We start from the raw sequence: 18,837 nt of genomic DNA on the forward strand, positions 1-18,837 counted from the left end.
AGGGAGGACACTGAGTCCGTTCCTGGGTGAACCACTTCTACCACTGCGGTGGACGATTCGATGCCTCGAAGAGCTTGACACACACGCGTGCTTCAACTGTGTGGATGTGGGTGCGTATGCTAACGTTGTATGATACGAGAGGCGATAGCACCATGGAGGATGCAAGAAGAAAAGGGTAAAAATGGCATAGGCATGCGAGCGAGGGGTACGACCAACGGAGTGGCAACCAGAAGAGGACGGCATGTCGAAGATGGATGTTGCGTGAGAGGACTTTCGCGCGTAGCGGGAAGTCGAGGCCTGTGTATCACGTAAGAGAGCGCACAGATCCAGCACATATAGTGAGACCTTCGCACCGCGTCTGGTAACAACGGTGGCTCATTCTGAGCACAAGGAGCTCAGCTGTCGGTTGCCATGAAAAGTCCGTCTCGATAAGAGAGCGACATTCGATTCCTTGGATGGAAAATAGCGTAGAATGAGAACGACCACAAGACGACAAAACGAAGACATCGCACACCACGCAGCTGCAACGATCAGCGATGAAGTGTATATTGCAGAGGACGGGAGGGGAATCCTGGAGGTGCTCCGGGGTGGGACGCCCCGAGCCCACAGAGCAAAAACGACGGCGGCTCAGCATCGAAGAAAAGAAAGATTCGTCTGCGGTGCACCCCTGATCATCGCCCCACATGACGGAGGTAGCGTCAGCAGAAACTGAGCGGTACGTTCCGTAAGCGGTGAACAACAACTAAAAAGACAGAACACGAAAAAAAAAACACAGGGTCACCAAAGGAAGAACGAGCTAATATATATATCATCGAAGGAGACCCCCCGCTCCACTGGATGGGGGGGGAAGAGAAGAGGGGGTGGAGGGGGAGTCAGATGGGACTGAAAAGCGGCAACGGCTGCTGTCGCTCAAACGAGTGCTGATGTGGGCAGACGCGGACGTGTGTGGCCAGAGAAGGCAATAATACGCTGTTTGTGCGTGTCAGTATCATCCAGGTGGGACCACATGAGATCCGGGTTTCTCCACGAGGAGTCATCGAACAAAAAAACGCTCACTCTCTTCGACTTCTTGGACATGGACCTTCGCCTCATGATGCGCACACGCACGAGTCCTTCGTCATACACTCGACTAGCTCGTTCAACTCCATTTTACATATGTTTCGATGGCTGTTGCGCCGCTGCAGCGGTCTACTTGTAGAAACACAACGCAGCGAGGAGAGGTGCTAGGGGAGGCTGTTGGCGAAGAACAGTGGTCGCCAGCGATGAGGGTGAGTGGGAAGACCTGCATACGGCAAGTACGAAGTAGAGGGCGATGCGCCAGTTCTCTTACAGGTCCATAATCAGCAAAGTAGTAGAAACGGATACTCGTTTTTTTTTGGCTGTCTGCCTGCCTGTGGCGCGTTGCTACAGATGATTCTGTTACTTCTACAGCAATGTCGCTGCATGTGCCTGTGTGGCTCAGCGCACGCATCAACGATAGCAACAGCTCCAGCAACAACGGTCTACAAGCGCGCGCAGATGCGGTGGAAACGCAGGTGAGATGCTCAGAAAGAAGAGGAGCAACTGTGTTCGTGCGTGGGTCTGATGCACAAACGCGTGTGTTTGCGCCGTTTTTTTTTCCACAGCCCCCTTTTTCTCTCGCCTCGGCAAATATCCTCTCTCACTCGCCCTCATGACAGCGATGCTGCTCTTCTTCGTGTGATAAGCACGGCCACACACACACAGAAGCGAGCAAGCCGGCGCCGTCTGTCTCTCAATCTCTCTGCCTCCTCTATCCGCACAGCACATAGAGGATAAAGATGGGCCAGGAGAAAAACAGACAACGCAGAGGAACAACAACGCAGAAAGCCGAGCATGAGGAGGGCGTGGAAAAAAAAGAGCGCAGCGACGCTCGTGCCTTGAAAAACACGACGGCACACACGCGAGCGCACAAACGGTCAGTCCCTATCTGACGTGAGCACGTAACACATGAAAAACGTACGAGAGAGACAGAGAGCAGAAACACAGGCTGCATGCATGGCAGAAACGCCGCGGTGTGTAGGTAGAAACCCAGGGTATGTCCGAATCAACGGACAAGCTCTTCGCCCTGCTTTGACTCCATCTGCCAGGTACGTCCACTGTGTTGCGATCAGCTCTCACCTGCTTACCTCCCTCAGCCAGAGGCGCAACCACCGGAAATCGGTGCTTTAGGCAGTGTATGCACGTTGCCACCGCGGCGGTTGACGGCGGCAGCCCAGCCGCTATTCCTCCCGCCGCCGAGCGCCTGGCCGCCGCCACCGCGGCGGTTCAGCATCGCTCGCAACGAGCCCAGTATGCCGCCGCCGTCGGCTGCCGCATTTGCCGCCCGAGGCGCAGGGTGTTGGTGCTCCTCTACGACCTGTCCTATTGGTTGGGTCGTGAAGAGCGTCTGTGCAAAGAGAGAGAGCGCGGTCCAGAGCGCGAGGAGAAAGCCCTGCACCGTGAAGGGCTTCTTCTCCACGACACGTCCATTGTGTATGTACGCCATCTATAATGGGAGTACAGCATATAGGGCACACGAATGCCAAGCACACACGCACGTCCCCACACCGTGTGTAGGAGGAGCTGGCGACGGAAGCGAGAAGGTCAAATGGCGGCATGCGGGGAAGAGACGTGCGAAAATACAGAAAAAGGCGACGCGCAGCCGAGGAAAAGCAGAGGAAGTTGGATGAAAGGGAGGCAGTGCAGACAGGGAACACCCACGTTTCGCGCAGAGAGGGTGGGGGAAGCGTAGGGCAGGCGGCAGAAGAGGAGAAACGCTCCGCAACTCAGGCAGCGCTACAGAGTGGCAGCTACTACAGCTGTATCGCCTATCGGTGTGGACTCTGGGATGGCGAGCTCTGTGAAAGGCCGAGACGGAGGCAGGCCAAAGACGAGTTCACCTCAGGCGTCGGCTACACCACAAGAACAAAACATAAGAAAGAAGCGCTGCTGGCTTGGCCAGCACACACGCGCGCGCGACCATCGCGTCTCACGAGCTCATCCCTTTCTGTTGTGTTTTCTCTTTCTCTGTCGTGCTTGTGGCTAATTGCACCTCGCCGTTTTTTCTTCTGGTTACTCGTGAGTTGTTACTAAAAGCGGGCGGAGGGAACACTCGTAGCAGAAGTGTAGGCCGCGCATCACAACCGAGAGAAGACGCGGTTGTCGCGAATGCGAGCATATATACGTGTGTAATCCATGGGTGGCCGAACAACTCTTTAGCAGTCGTGTTGCCTCACAACATTGTTCGTCTCAGTGCCGCGCAGGGGTCGCCGCGCGCCAGCGATTCCAACAGCACACAAGCGCGGCAGAGGCGCTGGCTCGTTAGGTAACTGCACTTTTCGCAGGGCTTTGGCGCGCTCGCCGGCACCGCCTCCTGTTCCTGTACCTCCAAGTGTTCGCCGCTGTAGACAGTGTCCGCAATGCTGCGGGGTCGCAGAGCCTCCAAATCCTTCACTAGCGTGCGGGCAGTGCCTCGAAAGGCCTCTTTAGCGTACGTGCACTCGGTGGTAAAGTAGTCCAGTTTCTTAAAGTGCGCGTAGAGCACGATCTCCTTCTCGTATGCGTACTTGAGTGGCTTCACACGAGGCAGAATACCCTCGCCAGCGCTCACGGCACTCGTGCAGCGGGACAGCCGCGGAGCGTCAGCACGGAGAAGGTTCATGAGAATGGTTTCTGCCATGTCATCGGCGTTGTGGCCCGTCGCGATCTTGTCTGCCTTGACCAGCACCGCCCCCTTTTCTAGGGCTTGGCGGCGAAACACGCCGCAGAAGGTGCAGTTGTTGCGCAGTCCGACGACGCGCACAATGTCGTCCATCGTCCAGCCAAAGATGTCGTGGTACGATAGGATGTGCAGAGGGAGGCCGTAGCACGTGGAGTTGCGTTTCACCGTTTCAAGGCTATCGTCACGGTAGCCAGCGATGCCCTCATCGACGCTAACAAGCTCTATGCGAATGCCGTAGTCGTGTCGTTTGTTGAGCGTGTCGAGCAGATGAATGAGGACGGTGCTATCCTTGCCGCCGCTCGCTCCGCAGGCGACCACGTCACCAGGCGCAAAGAGGCGCTCCGCTTGAATGGTGTCGTGAATCTCACCCTCGAAGACAACGAAGAAGCACTCACGACACAGCAGCTGCCCGTTGCGCGGCCGCTTCACTGCTGCCCGCTCCACGCCGCACTTGGCGCACAGAAACTTGGGTGATGGCATCACCGCGCGACGCCGCTGAGCTGCGCAGCTTGTGAGAGAATCGAATGCGGCAGCGCCGGTCTACAGATGGGAAAACCCCCTCTTGCACTCCTCCCCACGAGAAACGCCAGAGGTCGGCACTGCAGAGCGGGGACTTGCGGTACATCGCCCAAAAACCCCGACACGTTTGTGCATGCACATGAGTGTGTGCGCGTGGATGGCGGGGCAGTTAAGAGACCGAGTCGTCGAAACGGGCGACGCGATGACCGTTTCACGAAAAGAACGACAAGTGGTGAGGAGAGAGTCAGAGAGTCATGGGCGAGGGCAACACACTAGAGGTCCAAGTGAGGGACCACAACGGAGACCAGCAGGGCAGCACGCCGAGCACCGTACGGTCCCAAGTCTCCCACCTCTGCTTCAAGCTTCGCCAGAGACAATGGTCCTGTGTCTTTCGGACATTTCTGTGAATCGTTTGTTGCGGATAAGTAACGTCTCTACAACGCATGTTGAAGCTCCCTGCCTAGCGCTGCTGGAGGGGCAGCCCGTGCGCGCGAAAGCGTGGTATCCTGGATGCAAGGCGACGTATGTCCCGTCCCGGTCACTGCTGCCTCCATGCCGAGTGGCGCACGACCACAGTGGGCTTCCTGTGCAACATTGCAACTACCCGGTCCTCCATGGACTCACGATGCTCCTGCTGCTGCTGAATATCCATCTTATAGGGTGCAGCGCGAACAGCTGTCGCTGAAGGTCCTAGCACCGCAGAGGCAAAGCTCATGGCGCCGGGGGATGAAGGCGCACACGGGTGCCTGGATCCGTTCGCAAACGCCGAGACAGACGCTTGCGCGGAAGGAAGCGGGCCGTCCTTGCGCGGAAGCAACGATGCGGCCAGAAACGAAGGAGCCGTGACGTCCGGCTGAATAAAGGAGGCAATATCAGAGTAGTAGGCACTCTCCTCAGCCTGGTGTGATGCCGCCAGGATCTTCGCCGGAAATCGGGTCTTGACGTGCAGTGGCTGATGTACATCTGACACGATATCCCAGAGAGCGGCGACACTCTCCTGCATCGCGACCTGCTCTCGCCGCCATTGAGCGGTGTGCTTCTGAAGCGCAGCCTCCATTTCCGCACCTTGGCTCATCGAGCGCTGCACAATTTCGTTGTAGGCTCCATGTTGAGCGGTGACCTGCCGCTGCAAGTCCCCGTGGGCTCGAAGAAGGGCCGAGAGCTGCTCCTGTTGCAGTCGGACGAGCCGCTGCATCTGCGACAGTGACGTTTTCAATTGCGTCATGGCCGTGGGTGCTGATCCTAACGACGATGCCGCACACATGTCACCGATTGGCTGCTGAGTGTTGCCAACGGCGTCGCTGTCGTGTAGTCTCATCGACGGCACACAAGAGTCGCTCTCAGCCGTCCTCTGAGCTGAAGAAGAGAATCCTTTGGCCCCACGCAGGCGAATGACAAAGCTGCTCAGCTGCGGCGTTGGGCGCTTCGACGACATTACGGACGAAACAGCCGAGGCTGCCGACGACGCGGCTATGGAGGTCTCGTGAGCACGTTTCGTGCTCATTGCCGTGGGTGCCGCTGAGTGCGCGCAGCTGAGCTCAGCAATCGTGCTCGGCAGTGCCGAATCTTCCGCTGCAGCGGACACACCATCCAGCGTGTCTGTGTGTGCACCGGGTGGAGCTGCACGGACAGAGTTAGCGGGGTGGCGACGAAGCGATTCCGTCTCCCTTGTAGTACCACACGATCGCCTGTGCGCAGCGTCACGGTGACCCCTCGCAGCGGTGCTGGCGATGTGCTCTGTCGTGCTGTGCGGTTTGCTTGACGCGGACCTAGCAACTGCAGCGGAGGAAGCAGTAAGTGGTTCTGCTGATTGGGGGCGCCTGTAAGACCGCACGCCGGACGCTGAATGCAACCCTACACCTGCGACCCTCGACGTCGCATCGGTTTCCCGGCTGGTGCTCCGTAAGTTGACTTTAATCGACGGTGGCGGCGACGGCGGCGTAGTCGGCAGTGAAGCTGCGCCCCCAGAAGCGTTTGGGTTGGCCACCGAGGATGGAGAAAGGCGCCTTCGCGGCTTTGCGGCGGCGTGCTCCCGCGACGGCACAGATGCACGGAAGCGGGATGCGGCAAGATCAACCGTGAGAGAGGATGAAGAGTACATGAGCTGCTGCGTCACAGCAGCATCCTCCCTCACTGGGGATGCGCTGGAGCGATTTTCACCGCAGTCGCTCGTGCTGCGGCTCGGGCGACTGAGACAGCTCAATTTATTCAGCCGGTGGTAATAGTCCACCCCAGATGCCGGCTTCCCAGCTGCCGCCGGCATCGAATTTTTCGCAGGGGAGCCTTGCTGAGGTTTGGTGAGGGATACGGGCTCCTCACAACAGTCGAGGTGTGCCTTCATCGCATCAAAACGTACCCCCTTGCCGCAGTGCGGGCACACGGTCCGGGTACTCATGGAACTACTTGTTAGTCTGCCGGCTAACGCATTTCTATCTGTGTGACCATGTACGTGTGTAGGCCGTGCACACTTGCTGGCCAAGGCGGAAAAGGGGGAGTGCACGTTTGAGGCAAAGGAGTAACCACCCCTGATCCTGTGACCTCAATGAATGTCTATGTCTGTGTACGCCACCGGTGGGTGAGCTGCAGGAGGATGGCGTCCCCGTCAAGATGAATGGGGATCGAGGTGAGAGAGCAACAGTGACCATTGAAAGTATGTCGGAAAGGGGCAGCGAAAAAAAAAAAAGAAACGGATTGTGAAAGCCATCAAAGTGCCCAACGCGTCAGCCTGTGCGCGTGTAGCCACAGGCAGAAAAGGGGGGAACAAGGCACCAGCCCCAAAGTGCAACATTATCTGCTGTGTGGAGCGCGACTGCGCCGTGCCGCCACACAAGTTCAGACGCACGCACAAGCACGGACGTCAAGGGGTGTCGACAACCGTCTTCTGCGTGTACACTCCCAGCTGTCCCCGTGACGGCTTGTTTTTCCTTTCATTCTTTGCCGCCCTCTTGCGAGTGACGAGTACTCGGGGGTAGGCGTGGGAATGCCGCCCGTCCCATAGCGGTTCTTGCCTCGCTCCTAGCATGGAGAGCCTTGGTGCCACAAAAGCTCATGTAAAAGTGTGTTCCTTATGAGCGTGGTGCGCTTCTGCGCATTAGCGGTGCGCGGTGGTGGGGCGCTTCTGCGCCGCTGAAGCGGCCTTCGCCTTTGAAGACGACCGCTGCGGTGCCTTGCCCGGTTGTCGAGCGCTAATCGATGAGTTGCGCACGGCAGGAGAGGCGGTGGCGTTTGCCGCACCTCGCGAATTCGGCGCCGTCGGACGATGCCGCTCTGTGGACGCAGAATGCGCGGCCACCTCGCGCGGGGGCCTCAGCTGCGAGTTTGGTAATATCTTTTCGGACAAGTCAAAGCCGACCGGAGCGTCCCTCTCAGACTCTACCAGCTTCTTCACCTGTTCATCGTGTCGTCGTCGCTTGCTGCGACAAGGCAGCTGCATGGGGGACACAAAGCCACACCGCTGGGGGTGGGGTGCCGGCACCTCAGGAGGCGTCGGCTCTGCCTTTGCCGACGTGCCCCTCTCGATCTCCCTTGCGGCTTTCGAAATTAGCGATGGATTACGCTGCAGCACCGGCGAGCGAACCGTGTGCCGGCTGTGCAGATCGAGCAGCTGCAATGCATGCTGAGCAGACGCGTTCGTGCTGGTGGTCGGCGACACCGTGGTACGATCCGCATGCGATGTGCGCGCCAAAGAAGCAGTGCGTGACGCGCTACGCGCTGCTGGGGAGGCCTTTCCGCGCGCGGCCCTTGCGGTAGTGCGGCCGCCGCGCGCCCGGGTCAGCCCTGAGGCTGGGTGGACTCGCTGCGGCGGCTTGTGGTCATCCCCGGCCGCCACAACCGCCACAGGCGAATCTGCACGCACCCCTTCAGCGGCTTGCGGTTGTACTCGGGAAGGCGGTGGCTGCGTTGCCATGCGCGGCGGTGACACCGACGAAGTCTTCGGCGCATTCCCTGAAACTTTTGCGGTGGTGTGGAAGAGCGGGACCCCCTTCCTGCTTGACGCCTTTTTAAACAGCCCGCCTCTCATCGAGACAGAGGCAGCAGCGCCACTGCGAGGCGCAGATAAGGTGCCAGCGATCTGCACACTCTCAGAGTAAGCCGACGCGGCACGCTGCTGCGTCGAAGTCGAGGCATGGGTCGATCCTTGTGGCGGCTTATCGGTCGCCAGGACATCCAGCGGTGTGGTGGTGAGGATATGCAAGCAGGCTGTTGAGGGACGCTGTTTGCGTTGGCCCCTGCGCTCCGCTGGGGCTACAGCCGCGCCGGCAGTCGCAGCGCTTCGATCGCCTCCCTTCCCTACCGGCGATGTGGCGTGCCTGGGCGGTACACGGCTGCTGCCCTGACTCTCCTCCAGAACCTCGACCTCGAGGGAGTCTTCCGAGACGATGTCGAGGTCTCGCGATCCCATGACGTGAGAAGCTCCACCGCTGCCCGGGCGCTGCGCACGCACTGCCGCCAACGCTGAAAACCGCGCCCTGCCGATACTGAAAGGGTCGCGCTTCTGCACCGGCGACACGTCCATTGACGGCGGAGAGGACGAGAATCGGCATGCCTCAAAGCTCCACTTTCGCACCTTTTCCCGGGTCTCACCAAAGGCGGTGACCATGCCGCTCGCCTCCCTGTCCTCCCACTCCTCGCGGCGCGGGACGAACGACATTAAGGAGCCGCTAGTCTGCGTCGCTGCCCCGTCGCCGGGCAACGCAGCCGAAAAGAAGGCAGCAGGCATGGATGCGTAGTAGGGAACGACTACAGCCTCCCACATGTAGTGAAAAAGCGCCGCCTCGCTCTCGGCGCGGCGCACCGCCCACCAGGAGGAGCCGCGGGTGAGCGAGGTGACTGGCGTAGATGGTGACCGAACAACCGCAGCAGCCGGCCCATCCATCACCAGAACTTCTTCCGCATCTGCCTTGCTGTTCGCGGCATTCCGTTGCCCTCCAGTGCCGTGTGGATAGACGGGCGATACCCATGAGTTGCTGACTCTGGAAATTGAGTCCCTCGGCGAAACGGAGCCTCCAGGCGACGAGGCGGTTGGCTGCGCGGCGACGCCGCGGAGGTACAAGCTGTCGGTCGGCACCATAGCGTGAAACTCCACCACCTCGCTGTGCAGAATCTCCGCCTTCACCTCTGGCCCACCACGGACGGGGCGATACGGGTTCCACGACGTTCGCCTACTCTCCAAGGCGGTCTGCAGTGCGGCCTCGCTGTGAGTTGCAGCCCACAGCGCCGACCACAGTGCATGCAGCTCCTTCTCTGCCTTGATGTCCAGCTGCTGTGCAAAGTCGAGGGAGGTGCGCCACTCGGACGAGACGGTGGCGATGCTCTGCACCTCACTGCGGCCCTGCGCGGAGTGTGAGGCAGACGCGTCGCCCCAGAGCGGCAACACCACTGACATCTCGGCGGCAACAAGGGGCTCAATGGGGGGTACATCAAGAGAGCTCGAAGCAGTGTCGCTGCTGAGGACCGGTGATGATACGGTACGTTCGACCAAGGCGCTTTGCGACGGTCCACGCGAGATTGACGCAGGTGGCTGTCGCGCAGCTCCGCCACCGATGCCTCCCGCTGTGCCTCCTACCATGTTGATCGTGCGCTGCCCATCGAAGGTGGTGAATGATCGTCACAGGTCGGCCCTCAGGGCTTCGGCGGTGGAGTCATGCGACAGTCAAAGCTCAGTCATGCATGCATGTATAACCCGAATGCCTTTTACCGTCTAAGTTACGGGGAGGATATGAGAGAATCGGTTCCGGTTGTACAGGAGGAGAGTCGGCGGAAGCCACAGAGAGAGAACTGCGCAGAAGACAGCCGCACCGTCGCCGCAAAGGAAGGGAGGCTCAAGAAGTCGTGTGGGGGCCGAGCAAGAAATGAAAATGGCAGATACTGCTCACTGAGCGGAAGGGTGCGGCAGAGGGCAATGCGTAGGTGGGTGGAATCGACGGGCCGCGGGCGGCGTACGAATGCAGGTGGAGAGATAACAGAGGCCAGAAGGTGAGCAGCAACAAGAAGGCGAAGTGCCGCCTCTCTGTATACGCACGCACACGATTTCCACAACAAGCGCTAATAAATATGGGAGGGGTGGGAGGAGGAGACGAAAAGAAAAAAGAGAGACGCTACTAAATGCGCCACACGCGAGCGAAGGTCCGATGCGAAATTGAAAGGGAGAAGGTGGTCACAACGGCGCGCAAACTCTGGCCGCTCCGGACAGCAGCACTGTCCCCCACACCTGTGTTCTTTCCTCAGCGGGGAGGAGGAGACTAAGAGTGCGTGATCGAAGTGTGTGTGGGGGGGGTGAGGGGGGAGGGGGTCGAGAACGGCGATGGAAAGAGGTGGAGAGGAGGAGAGTGACGGCTAGGTGGTGTTGCTATTCAGTTGCGCATTTCGGTGAGAACAGCATTTTACTATTGCGTGAAGTATGTCGCATGAGAGTGCTGACACGCAAGAAAAAGAGGATCAGTGTGTCATCACGGATGTGTGCCCACAAGAGTACGCAGGTGAGGGAGTGAAGAGTAGAGAACGGAGGTGGTGCGGAACCGTGGGGTGAGAAGAAAAGCATTTTGATGAGGGCACACACTGGGGGAGGGGGGTAGCACAGTCATGACCACCACAGCGGCCACAGAGAGAGAAGGAGCAAAGGACGGCTTCGCTCGTTTCGGACGTGCGTGTGTGCCGAAAAGGTAACACCTCCTCTTGTCAAAAAAAAAAGCGGTGCCAGAGCGGTGCTAGAAGAACGCACCTGCGCACAGAAAAGTGAGCGGTGAGTGAGTGTGGTACATGCGTGGCCATCATGACTTCCATGGCCCCAAACGTTTCCAGAATGGAGGTATGTTACCAGGTAGCAGTGCGGTTGCACGCGCGTGTTCGTGTTCTGTCTTCTTTTCCCCCGCTCATGTTGTGCTGTTGTTGCTGGAGTGGGTGCTGCGACATCTGCTCTCCCAAAACAAAGAGCAGAAAAGAGCAGGCAGGCAAGGATCAAGACGATAACACCGTTGTGGGTGCCCAATGTGAGCGCCGCGTATGCAGGGCCCACGGTGTGCGAAGAGAGGGAAAGAAACGTGGGCGAGACTGCGCAACTCCTCGAAGGGGGCCCCGATGTGCCCCACCCACCCCTTCCTCCTCCTGTGCGCTCCGACTGCTACCTCTTGTGCTCGCCTCACATACACAGCATGAGGGCCCGTTGAGGGGGAACAGCTGTGCGCGAATGGAGCAGAAGATAGGAGAGGGCGCCCGTCAGTTAACCGGGCTGGTAAAATGACGCCATACCCAAGGCAGGTTCATGCAAGAACGCACACCAACGGTCCCCTATTCACCGAAAAGCGCTGAGGCGAGGCAGCGAGGAGGAAGCGCGGGGCGAAATCCGACCTAAATACACGAATGTGTGCCTCCGCCAGTGCAAGGGAGCACGCACACACAAAAACACACACACCTAAAACGAAAAGTTGAGCAAAGGTAATTATACAAGGAAACATCAAGGCGTACAAGCCTCATGAGCAGCTACACAACAAGGGGACAACTTAGATGGAGCGGTGACGCTGCGCCAAAAGGCGAAGTCACGTGCGCAAGTGAAAGGTGCCGATTCGAGAGCGCAACACGCACATACACACAAACGAGGGCACGCATGCACAGAGAGAGAGATGAAGAGCTGTTTGTCGCCATCGTGTTCATTCCACTACTTGAGCCGTGACGAGAGGGACTTCTCTAGTCTCTTGCTAGAGCTTTGCTTTTGCTGTTGCTGCTGCTCCTTCCAGAGGCGAGCAATGGCTTCGACGCGTTTGTTGTACTTCATTGCTTGTCGCTGGTGGGCGCTGAGGCGCTTCTTCTGCGGACTTCCACGAGCCTTCTTGCGAGTCTTCATACCGGTACCTGTTGACTGCCCCCTAGGTTTTGGAACCACTCTAGGCCTCGATGCCTTCTGGTGCTTCACCGCAGCGGATGAAGACGAGGCCCTCCTTTCCCGCCATGAGCGCGCGATCTTCGACGAGCGCCACCGGCTTGACCGCGCTGTAGTGCTACTGCGCCGTACGCACAACGCCAGTGGAGGATGAAAAGACGAGATTGACGTGGTGCCCACTGCAAAGGCGCTAAGGTGCACTGCGTAATGTGGTGTCGCCACTACGCCACCGCGTGGCATAGAGCGGCGATAAAGGACGAAGGAAAGGCCGGTTAGACGCAGCAGTGGTGTGGACGCTCGCAGCATCGTGTCCGCACCTAACGGATTCCTTCCCCCCCCTTGTGTGTGGGTGTACTTCTCTGGGGGTTCGTGTGCGTCGTGAGGAGCAGTTGAGGTAGGCAACGCGGAGTATCAACAAGTGCTAAAACGTGCAGTGATAGAGAGGATGGTGGTAGCGAAGGGAGTGCCAATCAAGTGGAGCACCGGCGTCCGAGAATGCGCTGGAGTTCCTTTTTTGCTGTCCCGCTCCTTCTCTGTTTGCATGCTTCCCCCTCAGTTGCTGAGCGGCGTCAGTTTTGTGTTTGGGCAGTGATAGACGGACAGAAGATGGACGAGAATGGAGAACACAAGGACAACATGCGATGAGTGTGTGCATGTGTGTGCTCAACGGCAGCAAGTACGCGGCGTGAAGACAAGCGTACGGGCAGTGTTGCGCTACGCGGCCCTCACACGACACGTGCGCACAGAGGCGAGCATCTCAACGTGCACGGACGAATTCGTCTCCTGTTCCCAGTGGATCACACAGAGGGAAAAGAAAGAGAGGCCACCGATGCGGCAGTCGGCGATCAGCGCAGGTTCGCACAGAGAACAAACAGAAATGACGCGGGAGGGAGTTCCGCAAGGCGTGTCGAGGCTGCAGCTGTCATTTTACTTTAGGGCAAGTTGCAGCCTGAAAAAGGCACAAAATGTGGCAGGGTATACAGAGATCATCGACAGCAACCAAGGACGCAAAGAACGAACAAGACGCATGACGTTCTGCGGCGCCATGGCGGGAGCTCAGAGAACACGTGATCCAGTAATCAACAGCAAGCGCCGGCTGAAAGAAAACAACAAGAGTAACGGGAGTGACCACAGGAGGCGATGCATCAAGGACGCCTTCTCTCCCCTGCCGCCAAAGAACATTGCCAATGATACATGTAGCAAGAGGGGTAGAGAACAAAGCGTATGCAAGAAGGGGCCGAGGGGAGTGGGAGGTTGGGGCAGGGAAATGGCGGTGCGCGATGCGAAGCACACGTATTCGCGAAGCCACGCACACATAGACAGGCAGACAGACAGACGCACACACACGTGCTAGCGTCGGGACACCACAAAGCCTCATCTCTGTCACAGATTCTCTTGCACCTCGGCAAGTCGCTCCAGCGCCGTGTCAGTGCGTCGCAGCCCTGGCTCGTCGCCCGTTCTCTCCATATTCCTTCGACACCTTCCCTCCACCTACCACGTCACCACCGCCCACCCTACAGAAAGAGCAAACCCATCGCAAGCAGCGGGAAAGAGAAAATAAAGACGTGTCGCACGTACAGGCGTGCGCACAGGAGACGCCGCAGCAACAGCCCCTCCTCACTCCAGGGGCTGAGCCGCAGCATGTTGCTAATGTAGAAGAGAGCCTTCTCGTTCTTGCGGATCTTTGTGTAGCCGACGGCGAGGTTGTAGTAGCACTTCGCCAGACGCTCGTAATGCAAATGCGGGTCACTAAAACTCAAAGCATGCTTGTCAGTACTTGACATTGCTGTGTCCGGCCCTGTGTAGGACGAATGCAACGACTTCTGCAAGCCCAGTGTGATGGCCATCACAGCAGTACTAGTAGAGCATGCGCAGGAAGAGCTGACGGTCGTGCCAGACTCGCCCTGCGTGAGAGCGGAAGACTGTCCGCGGTCACGTACCAGCGATGGCGGCACCGACCCGCATTCGTTCTCTGGCGGTGGCGGGGCCGTGGCGAACTGGACAGCGGAGCCACGCAAGATCACCTGCGTTCCCGAGCGTGCGGCGCTCTTGGCCATTGTGATACTCGTGCAATGTGCAGAACAGGGATGCACCACTGCTGCATTACGACTGCGGTTCGCACATTGGCCCTCAGCTGGGCTTCCAAAGATGTCCACCCACTCGTCATCGTTGCGGTCGTCCTCGTCTGGCACGCTCTCCACCACCTGACTGCGAACATCCTCGTCATATTCGTCTTGGTCGTCGCCAACCGCGGCGCTGGGTCGACTGCGGATCGCCATAGACCAATAACGGTCCCAACGCTCCTTCAGCAAGTACTCCATCAGCTGCACGCCTTCCTCGATTAGCAACGTATCGGAGTGCCACAGAAGCGCGACGGCGAGCTCGTACGCAGTCTTGTCACCCGTCGCTTCATCTACTCCGCCATCCAGCTGCAGACGCAAACCCTTGATAACTCCATTCAAGTAGTCGACCTGTTCTGTGGAAGGGCTTGTGATGCTCAGATAGTACGGGTCTTCGGTCCGAAGAATCTGCAAAGCCTCAAAGAAGCTAGCTGGCTCCGCCAAGTCAGGCCGGTCGGAGCAGGGGCCGGAGGCGGCAAACATAAGCTCGAAGCGGTGGGTGCGTGTGGCGAGGAAGCCACCTTTGCTTCTATGTCGAGCGGCACCTTTAATAGGCACCACGACCTCGAGGCTCACGGTTCAGTCTTTGCCGCGATGCAGTGTCGATGACTGTGAGCAGCAAGAGAAGGCCACGCGCAAAGGCTTGTGTGCCCGCCTCTGAACACGATAAAAGAGTGAAGAGAGGGGAGAAAGAGAGACAAGGGTTGGGTGACCTCAGCACAAACTGGGGTAAAGAAGATAGAACAGCGGTTAGAAGATCGTGAGAGATGGTGCTCGCCCGTCGTCGACCCACCCAAGCACACAAACGCAGAGGACAACTGAAACGGCTAAGCAGGGACAACGAGGCAGAGAGTCAGCAGGCGCACTACAGAGAAGCAATAATAAAAATAATAAAAAGGGCGGCAGAGAGAGAGACAGCGTCGGTAATAGCACAGGTCGATTCTTCACTTCCTCTGCGGTACTCCGTCAGAAAGACGAGGAGGAGAGAGTTGGGAGCGGAGAACGACGTAAGCAGCGGTGTGTGTGTGTGTGCCTCGTATCCTTGCTTCACGGAGAATCAGCCGCAAATGCCAGCGGTGGCATCACAACAAACCCATGTGTGCTTTCGATGATGGTTGTCAGACAGCGGCCGCGTACACGCACCGAAAGCGCACAAAGAAGCAATATGAAAAAAGATAAGCGGTTTTGCAGTGAGACATGAGTGGAGGCGGCGGCATGGTCGCAGAGGTGGGTAACCAGAACGCAAACGTACACGCGGGAGAGAGGGGGAGGAGGGAGGGGGTAGAACATACAGGTGAGTTAAGCGAGTTCGACGGCACAGCTGGGGTGAAGGGGTGCGGGGGTGGGGATGGTGGGGAAAGGAGCGCCGAACTATATGCGCTCGCACAAAATCCACGGCAGAACCAGCACACACACTTTCGTGAAGTGACCGCACTTTTTTTTGGTGTGTGTGTGTGTGTGTTTCTTGGTTTGTTTTCGAGATGGGTTAGTAGGCTTCTTTGTTAAAGACAGCTACACGCACACAGGGGCAAGCATACGAGCGCATGCCACTTTTACGTCGCTTTACGACTCCAACGACACAAGCGAAGGTACACGTGACAACGACACGCAGTACCCAGCGCGGCGAACAGCACGGAAGAGGAAGAGAGAGGAAGGCAGTCCGCAGCAGCGACACCTCACGCCGCCTTCTCTGCCTCCTGTATAATCTTCTTGATTGCCTCCGAGAACTTCGTCGTGTTCACCTCAGCGTTGGGGCCGGTGAACTTGAGCAGGTACGTGTGTGGGCCTTCGCTGGTGGCGACAGCTAAAATAAGATGCTTCGCCTCCGTCTTGGAGAGCGTGAAGAGGTTTTTGCCAACGGTCGCGTTGAGAGCGTAGCCGCCGCGCACTAGAAGTCGATGCACATGAACCCCCACCTCCGCCTTCTTCTCCTCGGCAATGAGTTTCACCTCCCCGGCCCCCCGCTCCGCCCAGCGGCCCGGTGTGTCACCCTCTCCCTTCTCGAACAAGTAGAGCTTTGATGGCGCCGTGGCCAACACGTCGCGCGCCGACTGCTCGACGACTTCGCTACCAAAGCCGGTGCCGTCAGCGTCGTCCTTCGGTGCGTCACTGCCCTTGTCCTCGCCCTCGCCGTCGGCTTCCGATTCTTGACCCCTCTCCTCCTGCATCTTCTTGCGAGCCTCAACGAAGCTGTTCACCGCGGCGCCAAAGTTAAACGAGCCGGCACCAAAGACAGGGGCCTTCGGCTGCGCTGCCGACGTCGCCGTCACTGGCGCTTGTTCCTTCGCTGGGGCCTCATCGGTCGTGGCGGTGGCCGGAGACTTGGCAGGAGTAAATCCAAAACTAAAGCCACCCGACGGCGTGCTCGCTGCCACTGAAGAAGAATTGATGCCAAAAGAGAAGCTGCTAGTTATTCTGGTTGGTGCGCTGCTGCCGTCGGCTGGCAAACCGCCGAAAGAAAAGGGGACTTTGGGCGTCGTTGATGACCCTGTGGTTGCAGAGCTTGCGGTGCTGCCCCCGAAACTGAATCCGCTAGGCTGAGTGGTAGGGGGATGCCCAAAGTATAACGACGACTGGCTAGAGGATGACGCTGGAGCCGCAAACGAAAATGCAGCCGCCGTGCCCTCGCTCGCACCACCGGCGCCAAACGGCATCTTGAAAACTGGCGGCTCCTTATCACTCCCGAGCGACACATCCTTGAATAGGGAGGGACCTCGTGCAAAGGCATTCGCCGACGACGTCGCCCCATCTGGGCGGCGCACTCGGACGACACGACGGTTCGCCATCTCCGACTCATCGGCGACCTGCGGGGTTGTCACAAATTCATCATCGGCGCGCCCCTCCCCGTCGTCGTCGCGGGACAGCTGACCTCCCGCCACGCGCTTTCGCGGACCCTCGCTCATGCTGCAGCGGTGTGCCTGCGGCCGAAACTCTATGTGTGAGTCCAAGCAAGAGAGTTTACGAAAAAAAGAAAAGGAACAGCACACCAACACTTTTCCCGTGTGCAGAACGGACTGGGTTCGCAACGCGGTGAAGCAGCCCACGAGTGGCACACGCGGTAGACCGACAGGCCCACAAACAGGCGAAGGATAAAGAGGAGAGTGACTACAAAGCGTCAGAGGATCCACATACCCAGACGGGGCACGTGCACGCGTACATTAGCATGCAGATGAGTGCGCGCACGTGGCCTTTGTGAAGACAGCTTGGCTACAGATAAGCGCAGCTGAGGGGCCACCACTGCCACCAAGACCCCAGATGTAGCGGATTGATGGCGGAGCAGTGCTCCTCAAACGAGTACCGATATGTGCCTCGACATTGAGCCCCACACGCAGGTGATGTCCTCCCCTGCGTGGCAACCAAAATAAAACTGAGGGGCAGAGGCATTCGTGGGACTTGCACCTGTCCCCTCCGCTGCGGCGATTTTCTTGGCATTCGGCGTGGTTACATCCACTCATTCCAAGCTGAAGCAGAAATACCCAGTTGGTCCATCTCGCTCCGTTCCTTACCCTAACACAGACCCACACACTTGGACGCATACACGCGCAGACATTGTGCCACGCCACCGCGGTAGACCGACCTCAACCAGACAGACCACTCAGGGTACTTTCAAAAAGGAAATCAAAAAAACCTTAGAGAACAACAACGCAGTCAGGCTACAGACCACGACCCTCTCTCCCTCCCTCCCTCCCCCAAGTCTCGCCGTTGCGCTTTCCGCCCCCTTCCCCTTCTGTTTCTGTCTTCATTGCATCCTCCGACAGCGCCTTTTTCCTTTATGTTTGAGGGGGGCGGGGGAAGCGGCGTGTCGAAGGCGCACAAGTTGCCAGCTGAGAAACTGCAGGAAGAAGGAGTGCTGCAGCACGCTGCATAAGAAAAAAAGGTTGTAAAAGGAGGGAGAAAAAAGGGAGGACCGAAGATGCACGTCAGCACGCAGGCAGCCTGCGCCACACGTCCCATCCCCACCACGAGGAGGAAAAAGAAGAGCAGACGGGGTAAGGAAGCCCGATCGAAACGCTGTGGATGGCGAGTGGGCAAACGGGGGAGAGGCGGGGGAGGTGGGGGGTGCCGGGCAGAAACAAAAGGTGTAGAAAGAGAACCGATACTAATGTGACAAAGAAGGAGAACAGCAAAACGGAAATAGGGGTAATCAGTATAACGAAGGAAAGGATATGACACGATTTCGCCAACATCGACAGAGAGAACGAGAGGTAGAGGAAACCTCCCCCTCCCCCACCACCAGCACCACCGAAAAAGGAAGAGCACTCAGCTCAAAGGCGAGTCCTCCTGCCTCCATTGTTTCTGCTCTCTTCTTCAAGAGGCTCCCCTTCCGTGGTGACGTCATCCTTGTCCGTTTCGTGCACTCTTTGGGAAGGCGGAAGCGGGCACCGAGAAGTAAGCATGCGCCCCCCCCCTCACCCTCCCTCCCCTCCTTCCTCAGTCGCGTGCTATATATATATGTGTGGTTTGGCGGTTCTTCCTGACACAAAAGAGAGAGACACAACACGGCGAGTGCAGCGAAAGGGGTGGGGTGGGGGCATGTCGTTGAGATGTGCAGCGAGCCGGAGAAGAGGCAGGCGACACAAGCGGAAAGGGGAGGAAGGGGA

General features: G+C 58.3%; 5 protein-coding genes across 5 annotated transcripts; all 5 read right to left on the reverse strand.

Annotated features, from left to right (window-relative positions):
- Nucleotides 1–3,232: 3,232 nt before the first annotated feature.
- On the reverse strand, nucleotides 3,233–4,201 carry LMXM_36_6120 (conserved hypothetical protein; the record flags this gene model as incomplete). Its single annotated transcript, XM_003874922.1, has 1 exon — nucleotides 3,233–4,201. The coding sequence occupies one exon, from the start codon at nucleotides 4,199–4,201 to the stop codon at nucleotides 3,233–3,235; it is 969 nt and encodes a 322-aa protein (XP_003874971.1).
- Nucleotides 4,202–4,778: 577 nt separating this feature from the next.
- Nucleotides 4,779–5,744, reverse strand: LMXM_36_6130 (conserved hypothetical protein; the record flags this gene model as incomplete). The annotated part of the gene is made up of 1 exon (XM_003874923.1): nucleotides 4,779–5,744. The coding sequence occupies one exon, from the start codon at nucleotides 5,742–5,744 to the stop codon at nucleotides 4,779–4,781; it is 966 nt and encodes a 321-aa protein (XP_003874972.1).
- A 1,587-nt stretch (nucleotides 5,745–7,331) lies between these two features.
- Nucleotides 7,332–9,626, reverse strand: LMXM_36_6140 (conserved hypothetical protein; the record flags this gene model as incomplete). The annotated part of the gene is made up of 1 exon (XM_003874924.1): nucleotides 7,332–9,626. One exon carries the CDS (start codon nucleotides 9,624–9,626, stop codon nucleotides 7,332–7,334), a length of 2,295 nt encoding a protein of 764 aa, XP_003874973.1.
- Nucleotides 9,627–13,630: 4,004 nt separating this feature from the next.
- On the reverse strand, nucleotides 13,631–14,719 carry LMXM_36_6150 (conserved hypothetical protein; the record flags this gene model as incomplete). Its single annotated transcript, XM_003874925.1, has 1 exon — nucleotides 13,631–14,719. One exon carries the CDS (start codon nucleotides 14,717–14,719, stop codon nucleotides 13,631–13,633), a length of 1,089 nt encoding a protein of 362 aa, XP_003874974.1.
- A 1,193-nt stretch (nucleotides 14,720–15,912) lies between these two features.
- LMXM_36_6160 (conserved hypothetical protein) lies at nucleotides 15,913–16,890 on the reverse strand (the record flags this gene model as incomplete). Its single annotated transcript, XM_003874926.1, has 1 exon — nucleotides 15,913–16,890. The coding sequence occupies one exon, from the start codon at nucleotides 16,888–16,890 to the stop codon at nucleotides 15,913–15,915; it is 978 nt and encodes a 325-aa protein (XP_003874975.1).
- Nucleotides 16,891–18,837: the final 1,947 nt, after the last annotated feature.

This window comes from Leishmania mexicana, chromosome 20 (genome assembly GCF_000234665.1).
Source record: "Leishmania mexicana MHOM/GT/2001/U1103 complete genome, chromosome 20".
NCBI classification, from domain to species: Eukaryota; Euglenozoa; class Kinetoplastea; order Trypanosomatida; family Trypanosomatidae; genus Leishmania; species Leishmania mexicana.